We start from the raw sequence: 19,104 nt of genomic DNA on the forward strand, positions 1-19,104 counted from the left end.
AGTATTAAAATAAATGTGAATCAGGAGCAGAGGAAAAAAATGGCAACGGAGAGGGGAAAGGGAAAGGGGGCGGGGTTGTTCTACACTACACCAACTGTCACACCAACATATCAGAATTTCTAACAAACCAGTGCTGCTCTGCAGGACAGAGACACATTCTTTCTAATTTACGTAGTTTCTGTACATTACCACAGTGAATTTTAAATAAAACAACTCAGATGCCATTGAAGTGTAGACTTTCAGCTTTTATTCCATGGGTTGAACAAAAAGACTGCATAAAATTAAGGATGGATCAATGTTTTAGTCCTTGGGTCACAAGGTCTCAGGTGATTAATAAGCTGCTGCTCCAACTTCTGCAAAGCACTCTGAGGCAGAAGGTACTTCTGTATTATTTCCACCACATCCCTTTCAGTCGAGCGCTCATAGTCCTCTTTGTTTTTGAATGGCAAGTGTCCGGCCAGCTCACAGAGAGCAACGTTGAAGGCAGACTCCTCTTTGGCACCAAAGCAGGCCATTCTGGGCCAGATGACAATCCGCACACCGTTTCGCAACTGGCAATCCTTGTTGGTTTGAGCACAACTGTAGGGCGGACATCCTCTGGTCAAGAACAGGTTGTGGGCAACATTGTTGTCCACAAGAAAATCTGTGACTTGACAAACCACTTCAGCTACTTTCTCCACCGTATCTGCTTCGGCGTAAAACACAAATCCTCCAGGGAATTCTTGAGAGAGATAAAGTCCCTTTTCTGGTAGTAAAGGCTCCACCGGTATGGATTCGATCTTAAGCTCATGGTCGAGATAATATCCATGAAGGTGTAAATGATTGACAGACGCAAATGCACCAAGACTATTGAACCCAACTCGAAAACTGGGGTCTGAGCTCAGCAGAACAGACTCCATGCTGATCCGGATTGTGGACTTTGTCAGGATTTGTGGGAAGCATCGCGAGGGATCGGGAATAAACAGACAATGGCCAAACTCCAGTGGACTCACATTGATCATTACAAACATCTTGGAGGGTGAAGGCGCCAGCCCGTCATCAGGCAAAGCTGGGCTTCCATCTCTGCCCTTCACCATTTCAAATAGAACTTCATCTGGACTGATTTTGTTAAAGTTAAACTGTTTGCCATTAAACTCCTGCTTAATGCTTAATATCTCCTGAGGCTTTCTTCTCTCCGTTCCTCGTTTAATATTCAGCTGAGCCACAAAGCCGTACGGACCTGGCAGGACGCGGGTTTCTAAAGCACTCAGCTGGTAGCGGAAGAGCCCTTTCTCCATCCTGTCAGTCCAGCCGGCCCGAATGGCTGAGTCAAACACTGTAGGTGGCGGCGCCATCTTGTCACTCCCCCGACACACTTCAGTGATGAAGTCCTGCTGGGTGTACACAAACTGAAGCGTCATGGTCAATCTGTTCACAAAAAAGAAACAAAGTTAGTTATGACAAGAGAGGCGTTTTGCTCCTGAATCAGCTGTTCACATTTCTAGTATATTAACACAAAAAAAAATTAAATCACCCCCTAAACAGGAAGATAAAATTGTTTATAAAGTCCCACTCCAATCATCATTTAATCCACTATAACAGTGTTCCCAGTGGTCTTTAAATTATGATAATGCCACTATTTTTTAGCCCAAATACAAAAATCTGTGTTGTTTTCTTGGGCATAGTTTCTTCTAGGACATAGTTTCTACAGAAATTCCCTCCGAGTTGTGGCAGGGAATGTTGGTGCGGAGCCTCCTTCCCATCAACCCTTTCTTTACACTCTCCCCCGCTAACTTACAGCCCCAAACCACCCTAAACATATCATTTGCAGTGCAACTAAAATTGCGAGCAATATAACAGCTATCCAGTCGTAAGGTTTTTAGCCAGAAGCCAGCTCAGACGAGGAAAACAAAGACGTGAATGGATCTATTTCTCTACAAGTGGATGCATCAGAATGGGGCAGAGCAGGGAGCTTGTGGCCTGCCATAGCAGCTTCTACGTCACAACTACAAGCTTTTTCCAAAGGCTCCTGCTACTAATTCACAACGATTTGAATAAGGAAACACTCAAAAAAAATGTTAAACTTAATTTTCTTTACATATCCTCATCATGAGAAATATGCCACAAGAACATGTTTAAAAAAAACACACCGAAAACATGATTTTCATTAGAGTGGGGGTCTTTCAATATTTTACAATATTTGAAAAAATTATTCTTTTGTGAACCAGAAAAAAAGAGCATGGCCTTGTATCTGCCACAAAGTTTTGTCAAAAAGGGACGAAAACCTACAGGGGGAAGTTACTTCTAAGCAAACATCTCTGTAGTCAAACGCAGGTTTAGTCTCACAGACAGTGTCACAAACTAACATCCTTGTCGTTAAGCCCTCACCTTTTGTGCTTTCATTCGGTGTTTAAACTGTAATCTTGGAGCGACAGTGGATTAAACGCGTTTTTAAGAACATTTTTACGTGGACTAAAATGAATTACATTTCAACAACACCGGTTAGCTGACGTAACCAACTTCCGCGTTTTACCGGGAGGATTTCCGGTCTAGTTTTTCAGAATGAAAGTCGTCAAATTTAAATTTGAATGATAATTAGGAATCTTCGAACTTTGTTTATTTTTTAACAAGAGGTTTAAATATATTAACACATATGTCAGCTAAGATTTTTGTTTTTGACCACGAGTATTTTACTGCAAATATTTACAAATATATCACAGATTTGTTGTATTTTTTTTATTTAAATACAAAAGTTTAGCAAACAGGAAAAAAAAGTATGACTGCTTTACATCAAAACAATACAATGAAGGAGAGCCAAAAATGTCTTTAATATGCCCCCTGCCCCCTTTGAATTCAATTTTACATAGTCAAATTAATTAAATAATCAATAAGACTTGCAAAAATCATCAAGTACTGAAAAGCACCATAATGATGACAAATAGCATGATTGTCCATATTTGTACACACATGTGATACTATAAAACAAAACAAAAAACACATAAATAAATAATCTTTTCATTTTTTAATCTTTTGCTATCCTTCATATTTTATCAGCACAATAATTTAACAAGGGTTCTTCCTGGTGGGTGACTCATAAATGTTTACTTAGTTATTGAAGAACCATTTTATATTGTGTTTTAATATAGTGTCTTTTTATAAGACAATCGGTCACTCCTAACAGCCTATTAAGCCTGTTTCATTTAACAGAAATAGAGTAATGAAAGGCTGATGAGTAATTTTACAGTTTTTCATAGCTGACCTATATAGACTAAACTAATACTGAAAGAATGAGCAGCTGTCCAATCCTGCTCTGCCTATTTTTGTCACCTAGTGCTCTTGCAGATAAGTAAGCAGTGAGCTATGACAGTCTGCTTTAAAGTGTTTGACTTCACCACCTTCTGTTTCTTACAGCTAAGCATCTAAAAAAAACAGAATTTAAAAAGGCCACTTGTTTGTTTTATAAAGGTGCAGAAAGAACAAGGATGGAAGCAGGCAAAAATGAAGTAAGTGTCACTTTTTAACAATAACTTTAGAGGTAATCTATTCAGAATGATTCTTCAGTTGTTTACAGACAATTCTGTAACCTCAGTGATTACTTAGTGGTTTTGGTTACTTTTAAAATTGTGATAATTATAAACCAACATGCGTTAAGCAACATATGGCTGACCCGTTTGCTGTAACTCAAGTTATTTTTAACACCATCAACTGTGTCTCCTTCAAACGACCACAAAAAGTATAAATTACTTGATAGTTTCTTCAAACCGTTGAAAGGAAATGGGCCACATGTCCGATTTGACATAAGCAAAACATAATTTTACATTAAAATGACCAGATTTATATAAAAAAAAAGGTTTTTATATGCTTGCTTGTTTTTGACCTCTCTTTTTTATTCACATCTTGTTTTAGATGAGAGACAAATCTGAGGGACAAGATCAGAGACTCACAAATGTTACGCACGTTTCTGAACAGAAGCTCACGGGTGAGGCTTTACCACCCCCAACACCTTTTGTTCAAGGTATGGTGTGCATGCAACATGCCATAATGCAGCCTCAGAATCTTCCTTTAAAATTTTATTGAAAGTATTGAACAGATTTATACCAGTTTCTGTGTAGAAGAGTAAATCATTGCAAACTTTTGTGTTCATAAAAATGAGAAAAAATAGTGTAAAGACAAAGATATCCCATTCTCATCAAGTGGGTGGTCTCTTTTAACTTGTGATTTGTTTTTAACAATTCAGCTCAGGCTGCTTCCTTTGAGGGTCAAGAAACGCCTGCCCGGACCAAAGAAAAAGAAAATGCTGTCAGACCAAAACTCCAAATAACTTTTAGCACTTTTACTGTCAAGAATGGCGAAAATCTGCAAGTGGAGATCCCAGTGGCAGGGAACCCAGTACCAAAGATTGAATGGAAAAGAGACGCACAAGTAGTTAAGGAGACGTCAAGGCTAGAAATTTTAACCAAAGCATCATTAACCATCCTTCATATACGGCGTGCTGCCAGGGAACACTCTGGTCAGTATTCTGTCACAGCAAGTAACAGTGCAGGAGAACACACTGGAGAAGTCACTGTTGTTGTTCTAGAAAAACCAGATCCACCCAAGGGCCCGGTGGTTGTTCATGAAGTTAGTTCTGATTATGCTGTCATTTCTTGGGAGCCACCAGAATATACAGGAGGCTGTCAGCTAGACAATTACATAGTGGAGAAACGTGTGACCACCAGCACAGAGTGGCAGACTGTCTCAACAACAACAGTGAGAACCACAATCAAAATTACCAAGCTGAAAACAGGAAGCGAATACCAATTCAGAGTTTCTGCAGAAAACAGGTATGGGAAAAGTGCTGCAATCACCTCTCCAATTGTCATGGCACAATATCCATTCAGCGTGCCTGCTGCTCCAGGAACACCCTGTGTGTCCTCTGTGACAAAATACAGCATGGTGGTGGAATGGGAACCGCCACTCAGAGATGGAGGCAGCCCTATTATTGGGTATCACCTTGAACGTAAAGAGAAGAACAGTATTTTATGGACCAAACTTAACAAATTAGTCATCCCTGACACTCGTTTCAAAGCAAGTGGCCTAGACGAAAGCATTGAGTATGAATTTAGAGTCTTTGCTGAGAATATTGCTGGACTGAGTCCATCAAGTAAGTCATCTGGATGCTACACTGCAAGAGACCCATGTGATGCACCTGGAAAACCAGAGGCTGTTGTTGTAACCAGAGACAGCATCACGCTTCAGTGGGCCAAACCACAGTATGACGGGGGAAGCTCCATTACAGGCTATGTAATTGAAAGAAAAGATCTCCCAGATGGCAGATGGATGAAGGCAAACTTCACAAATGTCATTGAGAATCTCTTCACAGTCACGGGCCTAACAGGAGGTCAGAGTTATGAATTCCGGATAACTGCAAAGAATGGTGCTGGTGTTTGGAGCTCACCTTCAGAATCTTTAACCATCATGGCTCAGGATGTCATCGAAACACCGACCATACTCATAGATCCAAAGTTTAAGAGCACTATTGTTGTTCAGGCTGGGGAGACATTTGCTATTGATGCTGATTACTTTGGAAAGCCTCTCCCGGAAATAATGTGGCTAAAAGATGGAAGAGAGATTGACAAGGTTACACCGAGAATGGAGTTTAAAAACACCCTGACTCATACCACTCTCACTGTCAGGGAATGCACACGTGTGGATGGAGGACGCTTTGCTTTGAGTCTTAGTAACATAGGAGGAAGTACATCTGTTTCAGTTAATGTGAAGGTCTTGGACAGACCTGGTCCACCTGATGGTCAACTAAAAGTTAAGGTTCTGAGTGCAGAAAAGTGCAATCTTTACTGGAATCTCCCAATAAATGATGGAGGTGCTACTATCACTCACTATATCGTTGAAAAAAGGGAGACAAGTCGTGTCACATGGACATGTTTAGACTCAAATATTGAAGCTGTGAGCTACAAAGTTTCAAAACTGGTACCTTGCAAAGAATATGTGTTCAGAGTTGCTGCAGTGAACAAGTTTGGTGTGGGTGAATTCTTGGAATCTGAGCCCTTTGTTGCCAAAAATCCTTTTACAACACCCAGTGCTCCTTCAAGCCCTACTGCCAGTGCAGTAACTAGTGACTCTGTTCTGCTAACATGGGAGAGGCCTGTGAGTGATGGGGGCTCAGAGATAGATGGCTACATTGTGGAGAAGATTGATAAAGAAGGCGTCAGATGGACCAAATGCAACAAGAGACGGCTAAATGACTTGTGTTTCAGGTGTACAGGGCTGACAGAAGGACATTACTATCAGTTCAGAGTTCTTGCAGAAAATGCAGCTGGTATGGGTACACCAAGTGAGCCAAGTGAGTACATAAAAGTATGTGAAGCTAGTTATCCACCCGGTCCACCTACAAACCTAAAGGTCACAGACTATTCAAGTAGCACTGTGTCTCTGACTTGGTCAAGGCCCTTCTATGATGGTGGAGCACCCATCACTGGATTTCTGGTTGAGATGAAGGGTTCAACAGACGAGGAATGGACTACATGTACCCCAAACACAGGTATAGAGGACACAAACTACACTGTGAAAACACTAAGAGAAAACACAGAGTACAGTTTTCGTGTAAGAGCCATAAATGCAGCAGGTGTTGGAGAGCCAATGGATTTACCTGGATCTGTACTTGCAACAGAAAAAGTTGAGGCACCTGAGATTGAGCTGGATAGTGCTCTGAGAAAGATTGTAAATGTTCGAGCAAGTTCCACTTTACGACTCATTGTTAGCATCAGGGGAAGGCCAGAACCAGAAGTGAAATGGTCAAAAGAGGGTGGAACTCTGAGTGGGCGAGCTCAAATTGAGGTCACCAACTCCCACACTGTTTTAATTATAGAGAATGTCAACAGAAATGACAGTGGAAAGTTTGTGCTGACTGCTGAGAACTGTGGTGGCTCAAAATCTGCTTTCATCAGTGTTAGAGTTTTGGACTCTCCAAGTGCACCATCAAATTTGGAGATAAAAGATGTAAAGAGAAATTCTGTATCACTTTCATGGGAGTCACCTCTTTTTGATGGAGGAGGTAAGATTTCACATTACATTATAGAAAGGCGAGAGGAGTCCAGGAAAGCATTCACAAGTGTCTGTAGTGACTGTGCAAGAAATTCCTATAAGATTGACAATTTACAGGAGGGATGCTTTTACTATTTCCGGGTCTTGGCTGTAAATGAATTCGGAACTGGACTTCCAGCAGAAACCGCTGAACCTGTTAAAACGTCTGAGGTTCCTCAGTCTCCTGGCAAAATATCATTAAGCGAAGTCTCTTGCAATAGTCTAAGACTCTCTTGGGAAAACCCTGATCATGATGGAGGGAGCAGAATTTCCTCTTACATTGTAGAAATGCAAACTAAGGGAGATAATACATGGATATCATGCTCAGAGAGTAGGGCACCAGAACTGCTTATTGAAGGTTTGACAAAAGGAAACGAGTATTTTTTTAGAGTCAGTGCCATAAATGAGAAAGGAAAGAGTGAACCAAAGACCCTATTGGCACCTGTTATGCTTAAGGATAACAGTGCCAGTCCAGTTATTCTTCTCTTGTCCAACACATTTAATGTGAAGGCAGGTAATGATCTGGGAATTGATGTTCCATTTAGGGGGCTTCCACAGCCAACAGTGGTTTGGAAAAAAGATGGCAATATACTGAAAGAGACAAGTAGGGTAAATGTACAAACATCTGACTCAACATCTCAGATCAAAATCAAAGATGCATCCAGGACTGATGTTGGTGTTTATGAGGTGACCCTGACAAACTCTGTTGGAACCACATCAGCTGAAATCTTTGTGAATGTCTTTGAGAGACCTGGACCTCCTACTGCCCTCATTTTGGACGAGTTGAGTGCTGACTTTGTATCTTTGTCGTGGCAGCCACCACTATACTCTGGTGGATGTCAGATCTCTAATTATGTTGTTGAGAAACATGACACAAGCAGTACAGTATGGCAGACTGTCTCAGCTACAGTTGCAAGAACATCAATCAAAATTTCTCGATTGACCCAGGGAACTGAATACCAATTTCGTGTTGCTGCAGAAAATCGCTATGGAAAAAGCCAATTTGTGGAAACACAAACTGTTGTTGCACAGTATCCTTTTAAACCACCTTGTCCACCGATACACCTCCATGTTGAACTGGCCTCAAAGTCAGCTATTGTCATTGCTTGGAACAAACCAGACAGCGACGGCGGCAGTCCCATTGTTGGCTATTATATTGAAATCAAAGATCAAAGCAGTATTCTGTGGACAAAACTAAACAAAATTCCAGTAACAGAGAATCGATATAAGGTGACAAGTGTAGAAGAGGGTCTTGTCTATGAATTTCGTGTCAGTGCTGAAAACATTGCTGGTGTGGGACCCTGCTGTAAACCCTCTGAGCCTGTTGCAGCCAGGGATCAGTGTGATTCACCTGGCAATGTCACAGTTACCAATATAACTAACACGTCAGTATTGCTGTCATGGGTAAAACCAGAATATGATGGTGGAGCTAAAATAACTGGATACATTGTTGAGCGTAGAGAACTTCCAGACAGTTGTTGGCTCAAGTGTAACTTCACAAACTTATTGGACACCTACTTGGAAGTCACAGGCCTTGAAGAGGGCAAACAATATGACTTTCGTGTTATTGCGAAGAATGCAGCAGAGCTTCTCAGTCTACCCTCTGACAGCACTGGACCTGTAACAGTACAGCATGATGTGGAGCCACCCAGAATTATAATTGATGATAAATTTAAACAAGTGGTGATTGTCAAAGCAGGAGACAGCCTTAAAATAGATGCTGAAGTTGTAGGAAGCCCTAACCCAACTGTGTTCTGGCTGAAAAATGGACGAAATATTTGCACAACAGGAAGGGTTGAGATAACTACAACAAAGACAAATACTTCTCTACTCGTAAGAGAGTGTGTTAGGAAAGACTCTGGACAGTATACTCTGACCCTGCAGAACACAGGGGGCACCATATCTAAGGTTGTTACCTGCAAGGTATTGGACAGGCCAGGTCCTCCTGTTGGACCTCTTCAAGTAACTGGATTGACAGGAGAAAAATGCACCCTGTCCTGGGACCCTCCTAATGAGACTGGTGGTGCTGAGATCACGCATTACATTGTCGAAAAGTGTGAAACCAGCCGTGTTTCCTGGACTCTAGTATATGATGACATAGTGGCGACTACATGTAAGATAACAAAGCTGCTCAAGGGAAATGAATATCTGTTTAGGGTGAGGGCCGTCAGCAAACATGGAGACGGTGAGATATTAGAAAGTGAACCAGTCAAGGCCATAGATCCCTTCAATGTCCCATCTGCTCCAACGGATGTCGAGGTTACAAGTGCAACTTGTGAAACTATGACTGTATGCTGGAGGAGGCCTGCCACCGATGGTGGTAGTCGCATTAGTGGGTACATTGTAGAGAAAAGGGAGAAGCAGGGTGTCCGCTGGGTTAGGGTTAATAAAAAAACTGTCTATGACCTACGAGTCAAAGTCACCGGCCTGCATGAGGGATGTGAGTATGAATTTAGAGTCTTTGCCGAGAATGCAGCTGGTCTAAGTGAACCTAGTTTACCCTGTCGTCTTACTATGGCAGAAGATCCCAAGTTTCTACCTTGTCCTCCAGCAAAGCCCATCATAACAGATTCCTCCAAGTCTTCAATGACTCTGATGTGGAACAAACCACTATTCGATGGTGGAACGCAGATCACGGGGTACAATGTTGAGTTCAGAAAAACAACAGAGGAAGATTGGACTGTTGGTGTTAACAACACTGACAAGACAGAGTCTACAGTAACTGGACTCACCACTGGGTCAGAATACGTTTTCATTGTCAGATCAATTAACAAGATTGGCATCAGTGATCCCAGCCCTGAAACAGATCCTGAAGTAGTCATGGACAGAGAAGAGATACCCAGGTTCGACATCAACCCTGAGATGAGAAAGACGTTGCCTGTAAAAGCTGGAAGCTCCTTCACCTTGACTGTTCCATTTGTAGGCAAACCACCTCCCACTGTGTCATGGGACAAAGCGGGAGTAGATCTTAGAATCAGAGGAATTATCAGCACAAGCAGTTCCATCACATCTATCAGCATTGAACAAGCAACACGGGATGACTCTGGTAAATACAAGGTCAAACTGCAAAATGTTGCTGGTTCTACATCGTTAACCCTGAATGTGAGAGTTTTGGATTCACCTGGACCTCCAGCTAAGATAATAGTTAAAGATATCACCAAGAACTCTGCAACTGTTGCATGGGACATTCCAGAGAATGAGGGAGGGGCTGCAGTAACAAACTATTTTGTTGACCTAAGAGATATTAGCAGAAAGGGATGGACAAGACTCACAGACAAGTGTAAGAGATTGTCATATAGGATCTCTGATCTGGAGGAAGGAGGAATCTATTTCTTCCGAGTCACAGCTGAAAATGAATACGGCATTGGGGTTTCAGCTGAGACCAAAGAAGGAACAAAGATAACAGGTATTTTTTTAACAGAGACATACACATCCATAATGCTACACTGAACTAAAATGTTTGACATTGTGCTTAAAATGGCGTCTGTCTTTGTTTTATTCCAGATACAACGGAGTTGGAGACAGACCAAGGGGCTTAGTGTGTGTTTTTAAATCCTGCTTTTCTTTTTTCCCCCTTTTTTAAACTTCTTTTTTTCTTCTTCAAATTAAAAAATAATTATCACCTGACAATGTTGACATCCCCAATTCTTTCTCATGAATCTTGTATTTGTTTTAATTTGTTGCTTTGATAGTAATTTGAGTTTAATGTAAGAAATGTTTATTATCTAGTAAATACCAAATGACTTATTGAACTAAATGGAAATATCTTCTAGTAAACACTGTTTGTGCCATTTTTAGTGAACTCTCCAATAAACCCATAAGTGTAGAACTTTTAAGCCAGAACAAAAGTTAATCAGTTGTCCTGTTTTCTTTGAAGTTCTTAAATTATGATGACTTAAAACTCTTGCTAGTGGGGGATTTCAACTGCAGTGGACAGCAGAATCTGATCTACAATAGATAATCTTACAATGTTGAAAAAGTACTGTGCTTCTCAAAATAAAAAAGTCAATTTGAGAAGAATTTACATATTTTAAAAGTAAAAGTTAAACCAGTTGACAACTTTTTTTTGCACTTCTCTGATCTAACCAGTCTGGATCAAATAAGAATCCACACAGACGTGTTTACCAAGCAAAATTTAAAAAATAAAATAAAAATAGGAAAAGAGGCATTACTTATAGGCTTTGTAAACAAATAAATGATTTAGCAAATCTGGAAAAGAAATACATTTTATACAAACTAATTAAGTGTTGAGGTTGTAATTGTAAACACTTTTAAATTTGCATAGAAATAAAAAATAAACCAGTAATAAAGGAAAAGAAATAAAATGGTATTGTCCTGGTGAGCTGTTGTTAATAAAGTTTGAATGTGTGCAAAAGCATAGTTTTCTCCAATTTCATTGTCCAAGTGGACAGTGACAGGAAAACTTACTTTTTCAAACATCTTATTAAAGACTTGGACACAGGCTTCATTCTCTATGGTATCTTTACAACATTCACATTTAATTGGTTTGTAAAACATTAAAGTGGCAAGCTATTTAAAGTATATAAGTAAACAAAACATTAAATCAAAGATATAGATTATATAATATTCAAAGAATACAGAGAAAGAAATGGCTAATAACAAATAATACCCACAAACATATGCACTAATATGTGCACACACAACTGGAACTAAAATATAATAGTTTTTAAAATTATTGTTAATTTTGTACAAACAATGAATAAGTTAAAGGAATAAACCAAATTCAACAATTGAGTAAATAATTCGGTCATACTGTGGAGTTATATATGGAAAAGAACAATACATGTATTTTTTTGAGTACCGTTTAAGTTATTTTTTGTCTAATATTGTTGAAAAAACGTGGGCACATATATTAATTTACAAACAGTAAATATAAAATACAAAATATTCAAATTTTGCTTAGAAAATTTGTAAACCTTGTAAAGCGAAAACCTTTTTTTATGTGTGTTGTCAGTAAAAACAGTTACGTAGTTTCAGGAAGAAGAAACTGACGGGATTGGCTGGTTAAGCAAACTCACCTATCCAGTCTGTAGTTTGAACTGCAGCAAAGCAAAACAAAACACAGAGTGAATTTTCCTGTCAAAAAAGTTGAAGATGGGAGCCACAGCCAGTCAACTTGATACAGGGAAGCTATCCGAATATGAAGTAAGTGTACAAAATGCAGTTCAGGTAAAGTTTTTGAAAACAATGGATGGCAGTAAGAGAATAGTACTCTATATCTAACGAGACAAAAAGCTACTAACTATTTGACAGGGGAAGCAAAAATTACTAGTACTACCAAGATTTTGCTTGTTCAACCTGTTTTTGTTTGTACAGGTGTTAGTTTCAAGTCAAATGGAAAAAAAATGTAACTTTTTTATTCTTCTTTTATAGGCTTGTGACTTTCAAATGCAGTCTTCTTTAACTTTTAGGAGCTAACCTTCCTTACAAAACAAGAAATTCTTCTGTAAGTGCAGATTTTTTTATAGAATTTAAATCTGAAATGAATGTACTTTGTGGTTAATTGCTGTCACCTTTCAGTGCTTACAAGAGATTTGACAAACTGGTGCCGAAGGAGGAAAAAAATCGTATAGATTACAGAGTTCGCATGGAGGACATCCTGGAGCTGCCTGAACTCAAGGTGATGTGGCAATTCACATGAAAACATTCAGTTTCTTTTCTGGCTTCATGGTGGCTCGTGGGGTTTTTGCTGAGGAAGTTGCTCTGGTGAAATAAATAAACAAAAAATTCAAACTGGTTTGACTCTTGTTCCGCTTATAGTTCAACCCTTTTAAAGAGAGAATCTGCAAGGTGTTCTCCACATCTGACAAAAAGGATGGAAGCCTCGACTTTGACGACTTCCTTGATTTTTTAAGTGCATTCAGTGAATCAGCAACTCTGGAAATCAAATCTCACTATGCATTCCATATATTTGGTAAATACCATGACAAATTTAAAGTTGGCACAAAAATATGTATGTAAAATTCCACTTTAAAAAAAAGTTTTTTATTGCATTAACTAGTTTGATCATTTCTAGACTTTGAGGATGATGGGACCCTTGGTCGTCAGGATCTGAAGCAACTGGTTAACTGCTTGACTGGTAAGGCAGATAAGACAAGCCTAACTGCTGATGAAATGAAACAGCTCATCAACAATGTGAGTTCATCTGGGCTTCTTTTCCTTTCAAGTTTGGGGTGTACCTTAATCTCCCTTGAATGTCATTTAGATTCTCGCAGAGTCAGACATTGACAAGGATGGAACTGTGAACCTCTCTGAGTTTCAGCATGTCATTTCAAGATCACCAGATTTTGTCAGGTGAATGAAGCCTTTATCCATGTCATCACTACTATATCCCCTTGCAGTTTATTCAGAATCGTTCTGCATGTTCTAACATTTTCTATAACATTGTTTTTGCAGCTCATTCAAGATTGTACTGTAAAGCTCTTGACTGGACACTGCTTTAAACATTGTAAGTTACTTTTAAGTCTAAAGATTGTTTTTTACGGCCCTGCCTTAAGTTTTACTTAATTGTGAATTAAAAATTCTACTTTTTTTTCAAAGATGATGTCTTGTTTAAATTGTGTGGTACAATGTTTTTTCAGAGGTTTTGTGGGATGTTCAGGAAGAAATTCTTTCCCATTTGTATTTGCAGCAGAAGTGTTCCAGGGGTCACACAACCACACCAACAATGCGCCCTGAAAAACTCCACACGCTGGGGTTCATCTAAACTTCTAAATGATTGGTGTCCAAACTGGCCATATTCACATGAAAACAAAGAGTAAAAAAAATTAGACGTTTACATCAAGTCAGCACAATATAATTTTGTACTTAAATTCATTCAACTTCTAATCCGTTTTGTCCCTTTCGGGTTCACGGGGTTTATTCATACAGCTCAATAATACAACACAGTTGTCTCAATGCGCTTCCTCAATGGGCTTCACACCGGCAATTGTACAAAACCTACTGGGTTCTCACATTCATACATAGATAAGTGAAGAACAGCTGCTTTCAGGAAGAGTCTGTGCTGCCAGCACCGCCCCAGGCTGACACAGAATGTCTGTTCAATTTGATGATTGGTCTCAAGGTTTAAATTTGGTTAAACGTACCCCACCCAAGTATAAAGACAGGGATGGACAGTCAAGAAAAAGATAGCATATTCGCCAGAGATTTATTTTTCTAAGAATAAAAATTAAACCTTTTTCTTTAGGCAAAAAAAACCCCCACATTTAATCCAAAGACTGATTTTTTTTTATTGAGCAATCAGGAAACTGTTAGAATCAATTTTACTATACAAATGCAAGCTTTTTTAAAATTTTGTTTGAAAGAAACATTTGAATGTAAAAAAAAAAACAGTTTTAAAAGGAAATAACTATGTGAGTGATCTGTTTATTGTCAAACCCATTGCACTGCTGAGCTACATAAAGAAAATCATATTGAAATATATATATTCTAAAAAACAAAATGAAAAATAAAAAAATTTAGAAAAAGAAAGGGGATTTTAACTTTCCATGATTAATAAATAATAACAAGCACGTGCACGCACATGTAAACACAATTACGATACAATAGTTGTAACACTATGGTGGAAAAACGGAAACAGTCTTTATCTACAGACATTACGTAAAAAACATACAAACTATTCAAATGTTCCTCACAGAAACGAAGCACAACATTTGTGAGCAGTGGCGCCCTTTTTTGTATGTGTGTTGCCATAGAAACCGTTACGTAGTTTCATAAAGGAAGAACCGACTGGAAACGGACTTGGCTATAACCGGAAGTAGGTAATGCGATCTCACTTCGAGTGTTTTGTAGTTGAAACTACCAAAACAAAACTAAAAGCGACTTTTTCCAGTTTAAAAAGCTGAAGATGGGAACCACAGCCAGTCAACTCGATAAAGGGATGTTATCCGAATATCAAGTAAGTGTAAAAAGTGCCGTCAAAATGAAGGTAAATGGAGGAACAGACACAGTACGGCGACATTATTTTGCCATAAGCGGAAAAAAGCTCTAAAAGATTAATTTGACAGGGGAAAAGAAAAAAAACCCTATGTTTAATACCACCAAGATTAGGTTAGTTCTTTTTTTAAGCCATTCGTACTTATGTTTGTATGTGAGCTTTATGTAAACTTACCGTAAAGCCAGGCGGAACCTTTTGTTGTTTTTCATAAATGTGTCACTTTCTAATGTAGTCTTTTATACTTTTAGGAGCTAACCTTCCTAACAAAGCAAGAAATTCTTCTGTAAGTAGAGATTTTACATTTTTTTACATTTCTGTACTTTATGGCTGATTTGCTGTCGCCTGTTTCAGTGCTTATAAGAGATTTAGCGAGCTGCTACCGAAGGAGGAAACAAACGGTATAAGTTACAGAATTCCCATGAACGCCATCCTGGAGCTGCCTGAACTCAAGGTGATGAGGCAATTCACATGAAAACATTGTTGTTGTTTTTCATGGTGACTCGTGGAGATTTAGTTGAGGAAGTGGCTCTAAATCTAAACCGATCTGACCTTTGTTCCTGTCATAGACCAACCCTTTCAACGAGAGAATCTGCAAGGTGTTCTCCACATCTGACAGCCACGATGGAAGCCTCAACTTTGACGACTTCCTCGATCTTTTGAGTGCCTTCAGCGATTCAGCGACTCTGGAAATCAAATCTCACTATGCATTCCGTATTTTTGGTAAATAAAATGACAGAAAAATGTATGTAAAATGCCCCTTTTTTGTTGTTGGGTTAACTATTTCATCCTTTCTAGACTTTGACGATGATGGGACCCTTGGTCGTCAGGATCTGGAGAAACTGGTTAACTGCTTGACTGGTGGGACAGGGGATACAAGCCTAACTCCTGATGAGATGAAACAGCTCATCGACAACGTGAGTTCATCTGGGCTTCTTCTCCTTTCAAGTTTGGGGTGAAGCTTAATCTCCCTTGAATGTCATTTAGATTCTTGAAGAGTCAGACATTGACAAGGATGGAACCGTGAACCTCTCTGAATTTCAGCATGTCATTTCAAGATCACCAGATTTTGTCAGGTGAATGAAGCCTTTATCCATGTCATCACTACTATATCCCCTTGCAGTTCATTCAGCATCGTTCTGCATGTTCTAACATTTTCTATAACTTTGTTTTTGCAGCTCATTCAAGATTGTGCTGTAAAGACCTTGACCGGATCACAGAAATACTCAGCTGTAACTTTCATTGTAGTGTCAGTTATAAGTCCAATGATTTTCACAGCTCCGCCTTAAATTTCTACTTACTTGTGAATTAAAATTTCTAAGCTCTTTTTAATGTCTGTATATAAATAGTTTATTATACATTGTGCTTAATTTCCAACGTCTTTATTATACTAAATAAATACAAAATCTCAATTGTTAGAATACTTGTTTGGTATAAAATGTTACTCTCCATGTTTATTGAGAGGTTTTGTGGGATATTCAGGAGCAAGTCCTTCCTCATTGGCAACTGCAGCAAAGGTGTTCCAGGGGCCACACACCACGCCAACAACATGCAGCTGCTGCGCCCTAAAAAACTCCACACGCTGGGGCTCATCTGAACTGCTAAATGATTGGTGTCCAAGTTGGCCATATTCACCTGAAAACACAACGCAATGAGGAGTCATACAGATATAGGCTTTAACACCACATCTCAATTTCATTGGTGGTCTTAAAAGTTTGAGCCTGGTTAAACGTACCCCATCCCCAAGTATAAAGATCCCCAGAAGCTGAAATCAGAAATAACAAAAAAAAAAGATTATTGACATACATTTGTCAAACATCGATCTAAGATGGACATAAACCTTGTAAAGAGACTCTTACTTGTTACTGCAGCTGTATGCCGTGAGCCACAACTCACTGTTTTGACCTCACATAATGGAGTGACATCAAACAGGGCTGGGAACGCTTGGATTGAAATGAATACTTCTTCCTGGTGTGTGCTGCTATTTTGGCTTAATTCTCCTATTCAACGTAGATAATGACACAAAAGACTTTAAGATATGACAATGGACATCTAAAGCAACTTAATAAAAACCTAGGCAGTGGCATTTCTATTCTTTCTTATAGCTAATGCTGTTCTTAGCATGGGAAACTGATTTTTGTTCATCTTAAATATTAGTTTTTATTTATATTGAACAGTAGAAAAAAATAATGTATTGCTTGCAAACCTTCCTGTTGGTCCGTCTTCTTTTCTGAAGTTTTTCTCAGCCTTTGTGATGGAAGTCCAAGCTGTCCACTTTCATTCCAGCCCCACACATAAAGGTCTCCAGCATCTAAGAAGGAATATAAACGCAGTTCAGTTTGTTGTCAAAAATGTCTTCTATCACTTTTACACTGCACCTGCGATGCCTTCAGGGCCTACCACTAATGCAGACAGAGTGCCATCCTCCTGCAGATACAGAGCTCATCTTCATCCCCCACAGAGCCTCCACTGTCCTGGGCTCCTCCTCAGGGAGGAGTCCTCCGTGTCCCAACTGACCATGACTGTCATAAAAAATGAAATTAAAAAAAGGCATGCAAACAAATTATTAAAAAAACACACAGAGATACACACAATTAGGGCTGCACAACATGAAAAGGAAACTGCTGTGATCAATATTCACAACATGACTTGCAATACATGAACAAATAGCTGAACAAAATACAAATAAAACATAATCCCCATTTCACTTCAATAAGTCAACACCACTTAAAATATACTCCAAATGACCCTCAACTACATAGCAGGCAGGCAGGCAGGCATCTAACATAACAGGGCTCCATTCAATTGATTAATGACATCCGATTGGTCAAATGCATAAAGCTATGCAATTCGTTAATGTATGCTTCACACTGCCATGAGATTGTTTTAGCATTTGTGTAAACATTTAAGGTAACTTTGTGATTTATGGTGTTTAGTTAGCAGGACGCTCCTGCTGTACCTTCCCTGTCCCCAAGTGTAAACAGCTCCAGTTGCAGTGAGGAGGATGACATGCTCTCCACCCAAAGCGAGGCTCTTGGCTTGCATGTGAGGTGACAAGGAGTGGAAGAACGGAGGTTTGGAGGCTATATAACCACCAGGAACCAGTGGCAAATTGACAGCTGCTAAAAAAAAATAAGAACATAAGGAAAGCAAAGACATTGAGTACACTGCTGTTTGTTATTTAACCCTTGTGCTATCCTAGGCATTTTAACATTGGGAGTGGGGTCATCTAGACCCCACCAGACAGTGCGCTGAACTTTTTTCTTCAATGGTTTGTGATCTTCACTGGTTTCCATGGATTACATGAAATCCTCTCCACCTTTGTCATGGTAGGAATAACACGTCAATGGTCATCTTGACCCCATAGGATCAGGATGGCACAAGGGTTAAACAAGATGCAACTGACCAGAGCTCTTTGACTGGGTGTCAATGCCCATGGTCCATGATGGAGTTTCATCGCTGCTCTGCAGATCCCAGCACTCAACTCTGTCCAGGAAAGCGAGTGTGAGGTGGGACTCACTGATGAAAACATCTCTGCAGCCACGGCTTTGTTTTATAACTCCTCTGCAAGAGTCATTAACGAAACCTGCCACACACACGCAGCCGGCGTCTGATAGACAACAACAAAAATGTTATTCCTAGAAAACAAAAATCAATAAATAACTGTTTCAATCGGGATTTTGAAATCTGACCATCCGAATGCAGCGATGCTCTTCTGCTCCAGCTTGCTCGGATTTGACTAAACTCAAAACAGCGACCATCTCTGTTCACGTGACCTTTCAGCTCAGTCGGACTGCTCAGCCTTTCCTCGGCATCGAGGCCGCTGTATTCTGGATTATTTTGGGTTTGAATTTGTTGAAAAGCATTAAAACCAAACCCAAACCAGCGCATTACATCGGCTTTTGCGTCTTTAAAGGGTTTGTTTCAGAAACTTTTGGGCAGTAGATACAAGACGATTCGGAAACGTCTGCGCATGCGTTGTTGTACTTTTGAATAGCTTTTTTCCCCGTTCAAAAAAACTTTATTTAAAAAAAAGGAAGAAGTAGTTGACAATAGCGTAGTATTTTAAAATTAGAAATAAAAAAAAGTGA

General features: G+C 39.4%; 5 protein-coding genes across 8 annotated transcripts; 3 read left to right on the forward strand and 2 right to left on the reverse strand.

The window, feature by feature from the left end:
* Window positions 1-219: 219 nt before the first annotated feature.
* On the reverse strand, window positions 220-2,500 carry gdpgp1 (GDP-D-glucose phosphorylase 1). The gene is made up of 2 exons (XM_004070092.4): window positions 2,368-2,500; window positions 220-1,407 (listed from the first exon to the last, which is right to left on the reverse strand). Exon 2 carries the CDS (start codon window positions 1,398-1,400, stop codon window positions 282-284), a length of 1,119 nt encoding a protein of 372 aa, XP_004070140.1. The 5' UTR covers window positions 1,401-1,407; window positions 2,368-2,500; the 3' UTR covers window positions 220-281.
* Window positions 2,501-3,329: 829 nt separating this feature from the next.
* LOC101157365 (titin) lies at window positions 3,330-10,910 on the forward strand. The gene is made up of 4 exons (XM_011476294.3): window positions 3,330-3,482; window positions 3,886-3,994; window positions 4,217-10,465; window positions 10,564-10,910. Exons 1-4 carry the CDS (start codon window positions 3,462-3,464, stop codon window positions 10,596-10,598), a joined length of 6,414 nt encoding a protein of 2,137 aa, XP_011474596.1. The 5' UTR covers window positions 3,330-3,461; the 3' UTR covers window positions 10,599-10,910.
* Window positions 10,911-11,032: 122 nt separating this feature from the next.
* LOC101169107 (calcium and integrin-binding protein 1-like) lies at window positions 11,033-14,428 on the forward strand. The gene is made up of 8 exons (XM_004069725.3): window positions 11,033-12,225; window positions 12,492-12,526; window positions 12,601-12,700; window positions 12,841-12,994; window positions 13,097-13,215; window positions 13,286-13,374; window positions 13,477-13,528; window positions 13,712-14,428. The coding sequence occupies exons 1-7, from the start codon at window positions 12,175-12,177 to the stop codon at window positions 13,496-13,498; spliced, it is 570 nt and encodes a 189-aa protein (XP_004069773.1). The 5' UTR covers window positions 11,033-12,174; the 3' UTR covers window positions 13,499-13,528; window positions 13,712-14,428.
* Window positions 14,429-14,668: 240 nt separating this feature from the next.
* On the forward strand, window positions 14,669-16,425 carry cib1 (calcium and integrin binding 1). Of its 3 annotated transcripts, none has more exons than XM_011476297.2 (8): window positions 14,669-14,840; window positions 14,912-14,977; window positions 15,265-15,299; window positions 15,368-15,467; window positions 15,583-15,736; window positions 15,812-15,930; window positions 16,001-16,089; window positions 16,192-16,425. In XM_011476297.2, exons 2-8 carry the CDS (start codon window positions 14,927-14,929, stop codon window positions 16,211-16,213), a joined length of 570 nt encoding a protein of 189 aa, XP_011474599.1. In that variant the 5' UTR covers window positions 14,669-14,840; window positions 14,912-14,926; the 3' UTR covers window positions 16,214-16,425. The 3 variants fall into 3 exon arrangements, with proteins under 3 accessions (XP_011474599.1, XP_011474600.1, XP_023811701.1); XM_011476298.2 differs by having other exon boundaries at window positions 14,669-14,836; XM_023955933.1 differs by having other exon boundaries at window positions 14,826-14,977.
* On the reverse strand, window positions 16,380-19,017 carry rccd1 (RCC1 domain containing 1). Of its 2 annotated transcripts, none has more exons than XM_011476295.3 (8): window positions 18,706-19,017; window positions 18,420-18,623; window positions 17,973-18,132; window positions 17,414-17,535; window positions 17,220-17,324; window positions 16,873-17,013; window positions 16,749-16,778; window positions 16,380-16,648 (listed from the first exon to the last, which is right to left on the reverse strand). In XM_011476295.3, exons 1-8 carry the CDS (start codon window positions 18,902-18,904, stop codon window positions 16,455-16,457), a joined length of 1,155 nt encoding a protein of 384 aa, XP_011474597.1. In that variant the 5' UTR covers window positions 18,905-19,017; the 3' UTR covers window positions 16,380-16,454. The 2 variants fall into 2 exon arrangements, with proteins under 2 accessions (XP_011474597.1, XP_004069771.1); XM_004069723.3 differs by having other exon boundaries at window positions 17,973-18,135.
* Window positions 19,018-19,104: the final 87 nt, after the last annotated feature.

This window comes from Oryzias latipes, chromosome 6 (assembly GCF_002234675.1).
Source record: "Oryzias latipes chromosome 6, ASM223467v1".
NCBI classification, from domain to species: Eukaryota; Metazoa; Chordata; class Actinopteri; order Beloniformes; family Adrianichthyidae; genus Oryzias; species Oryzias latipes.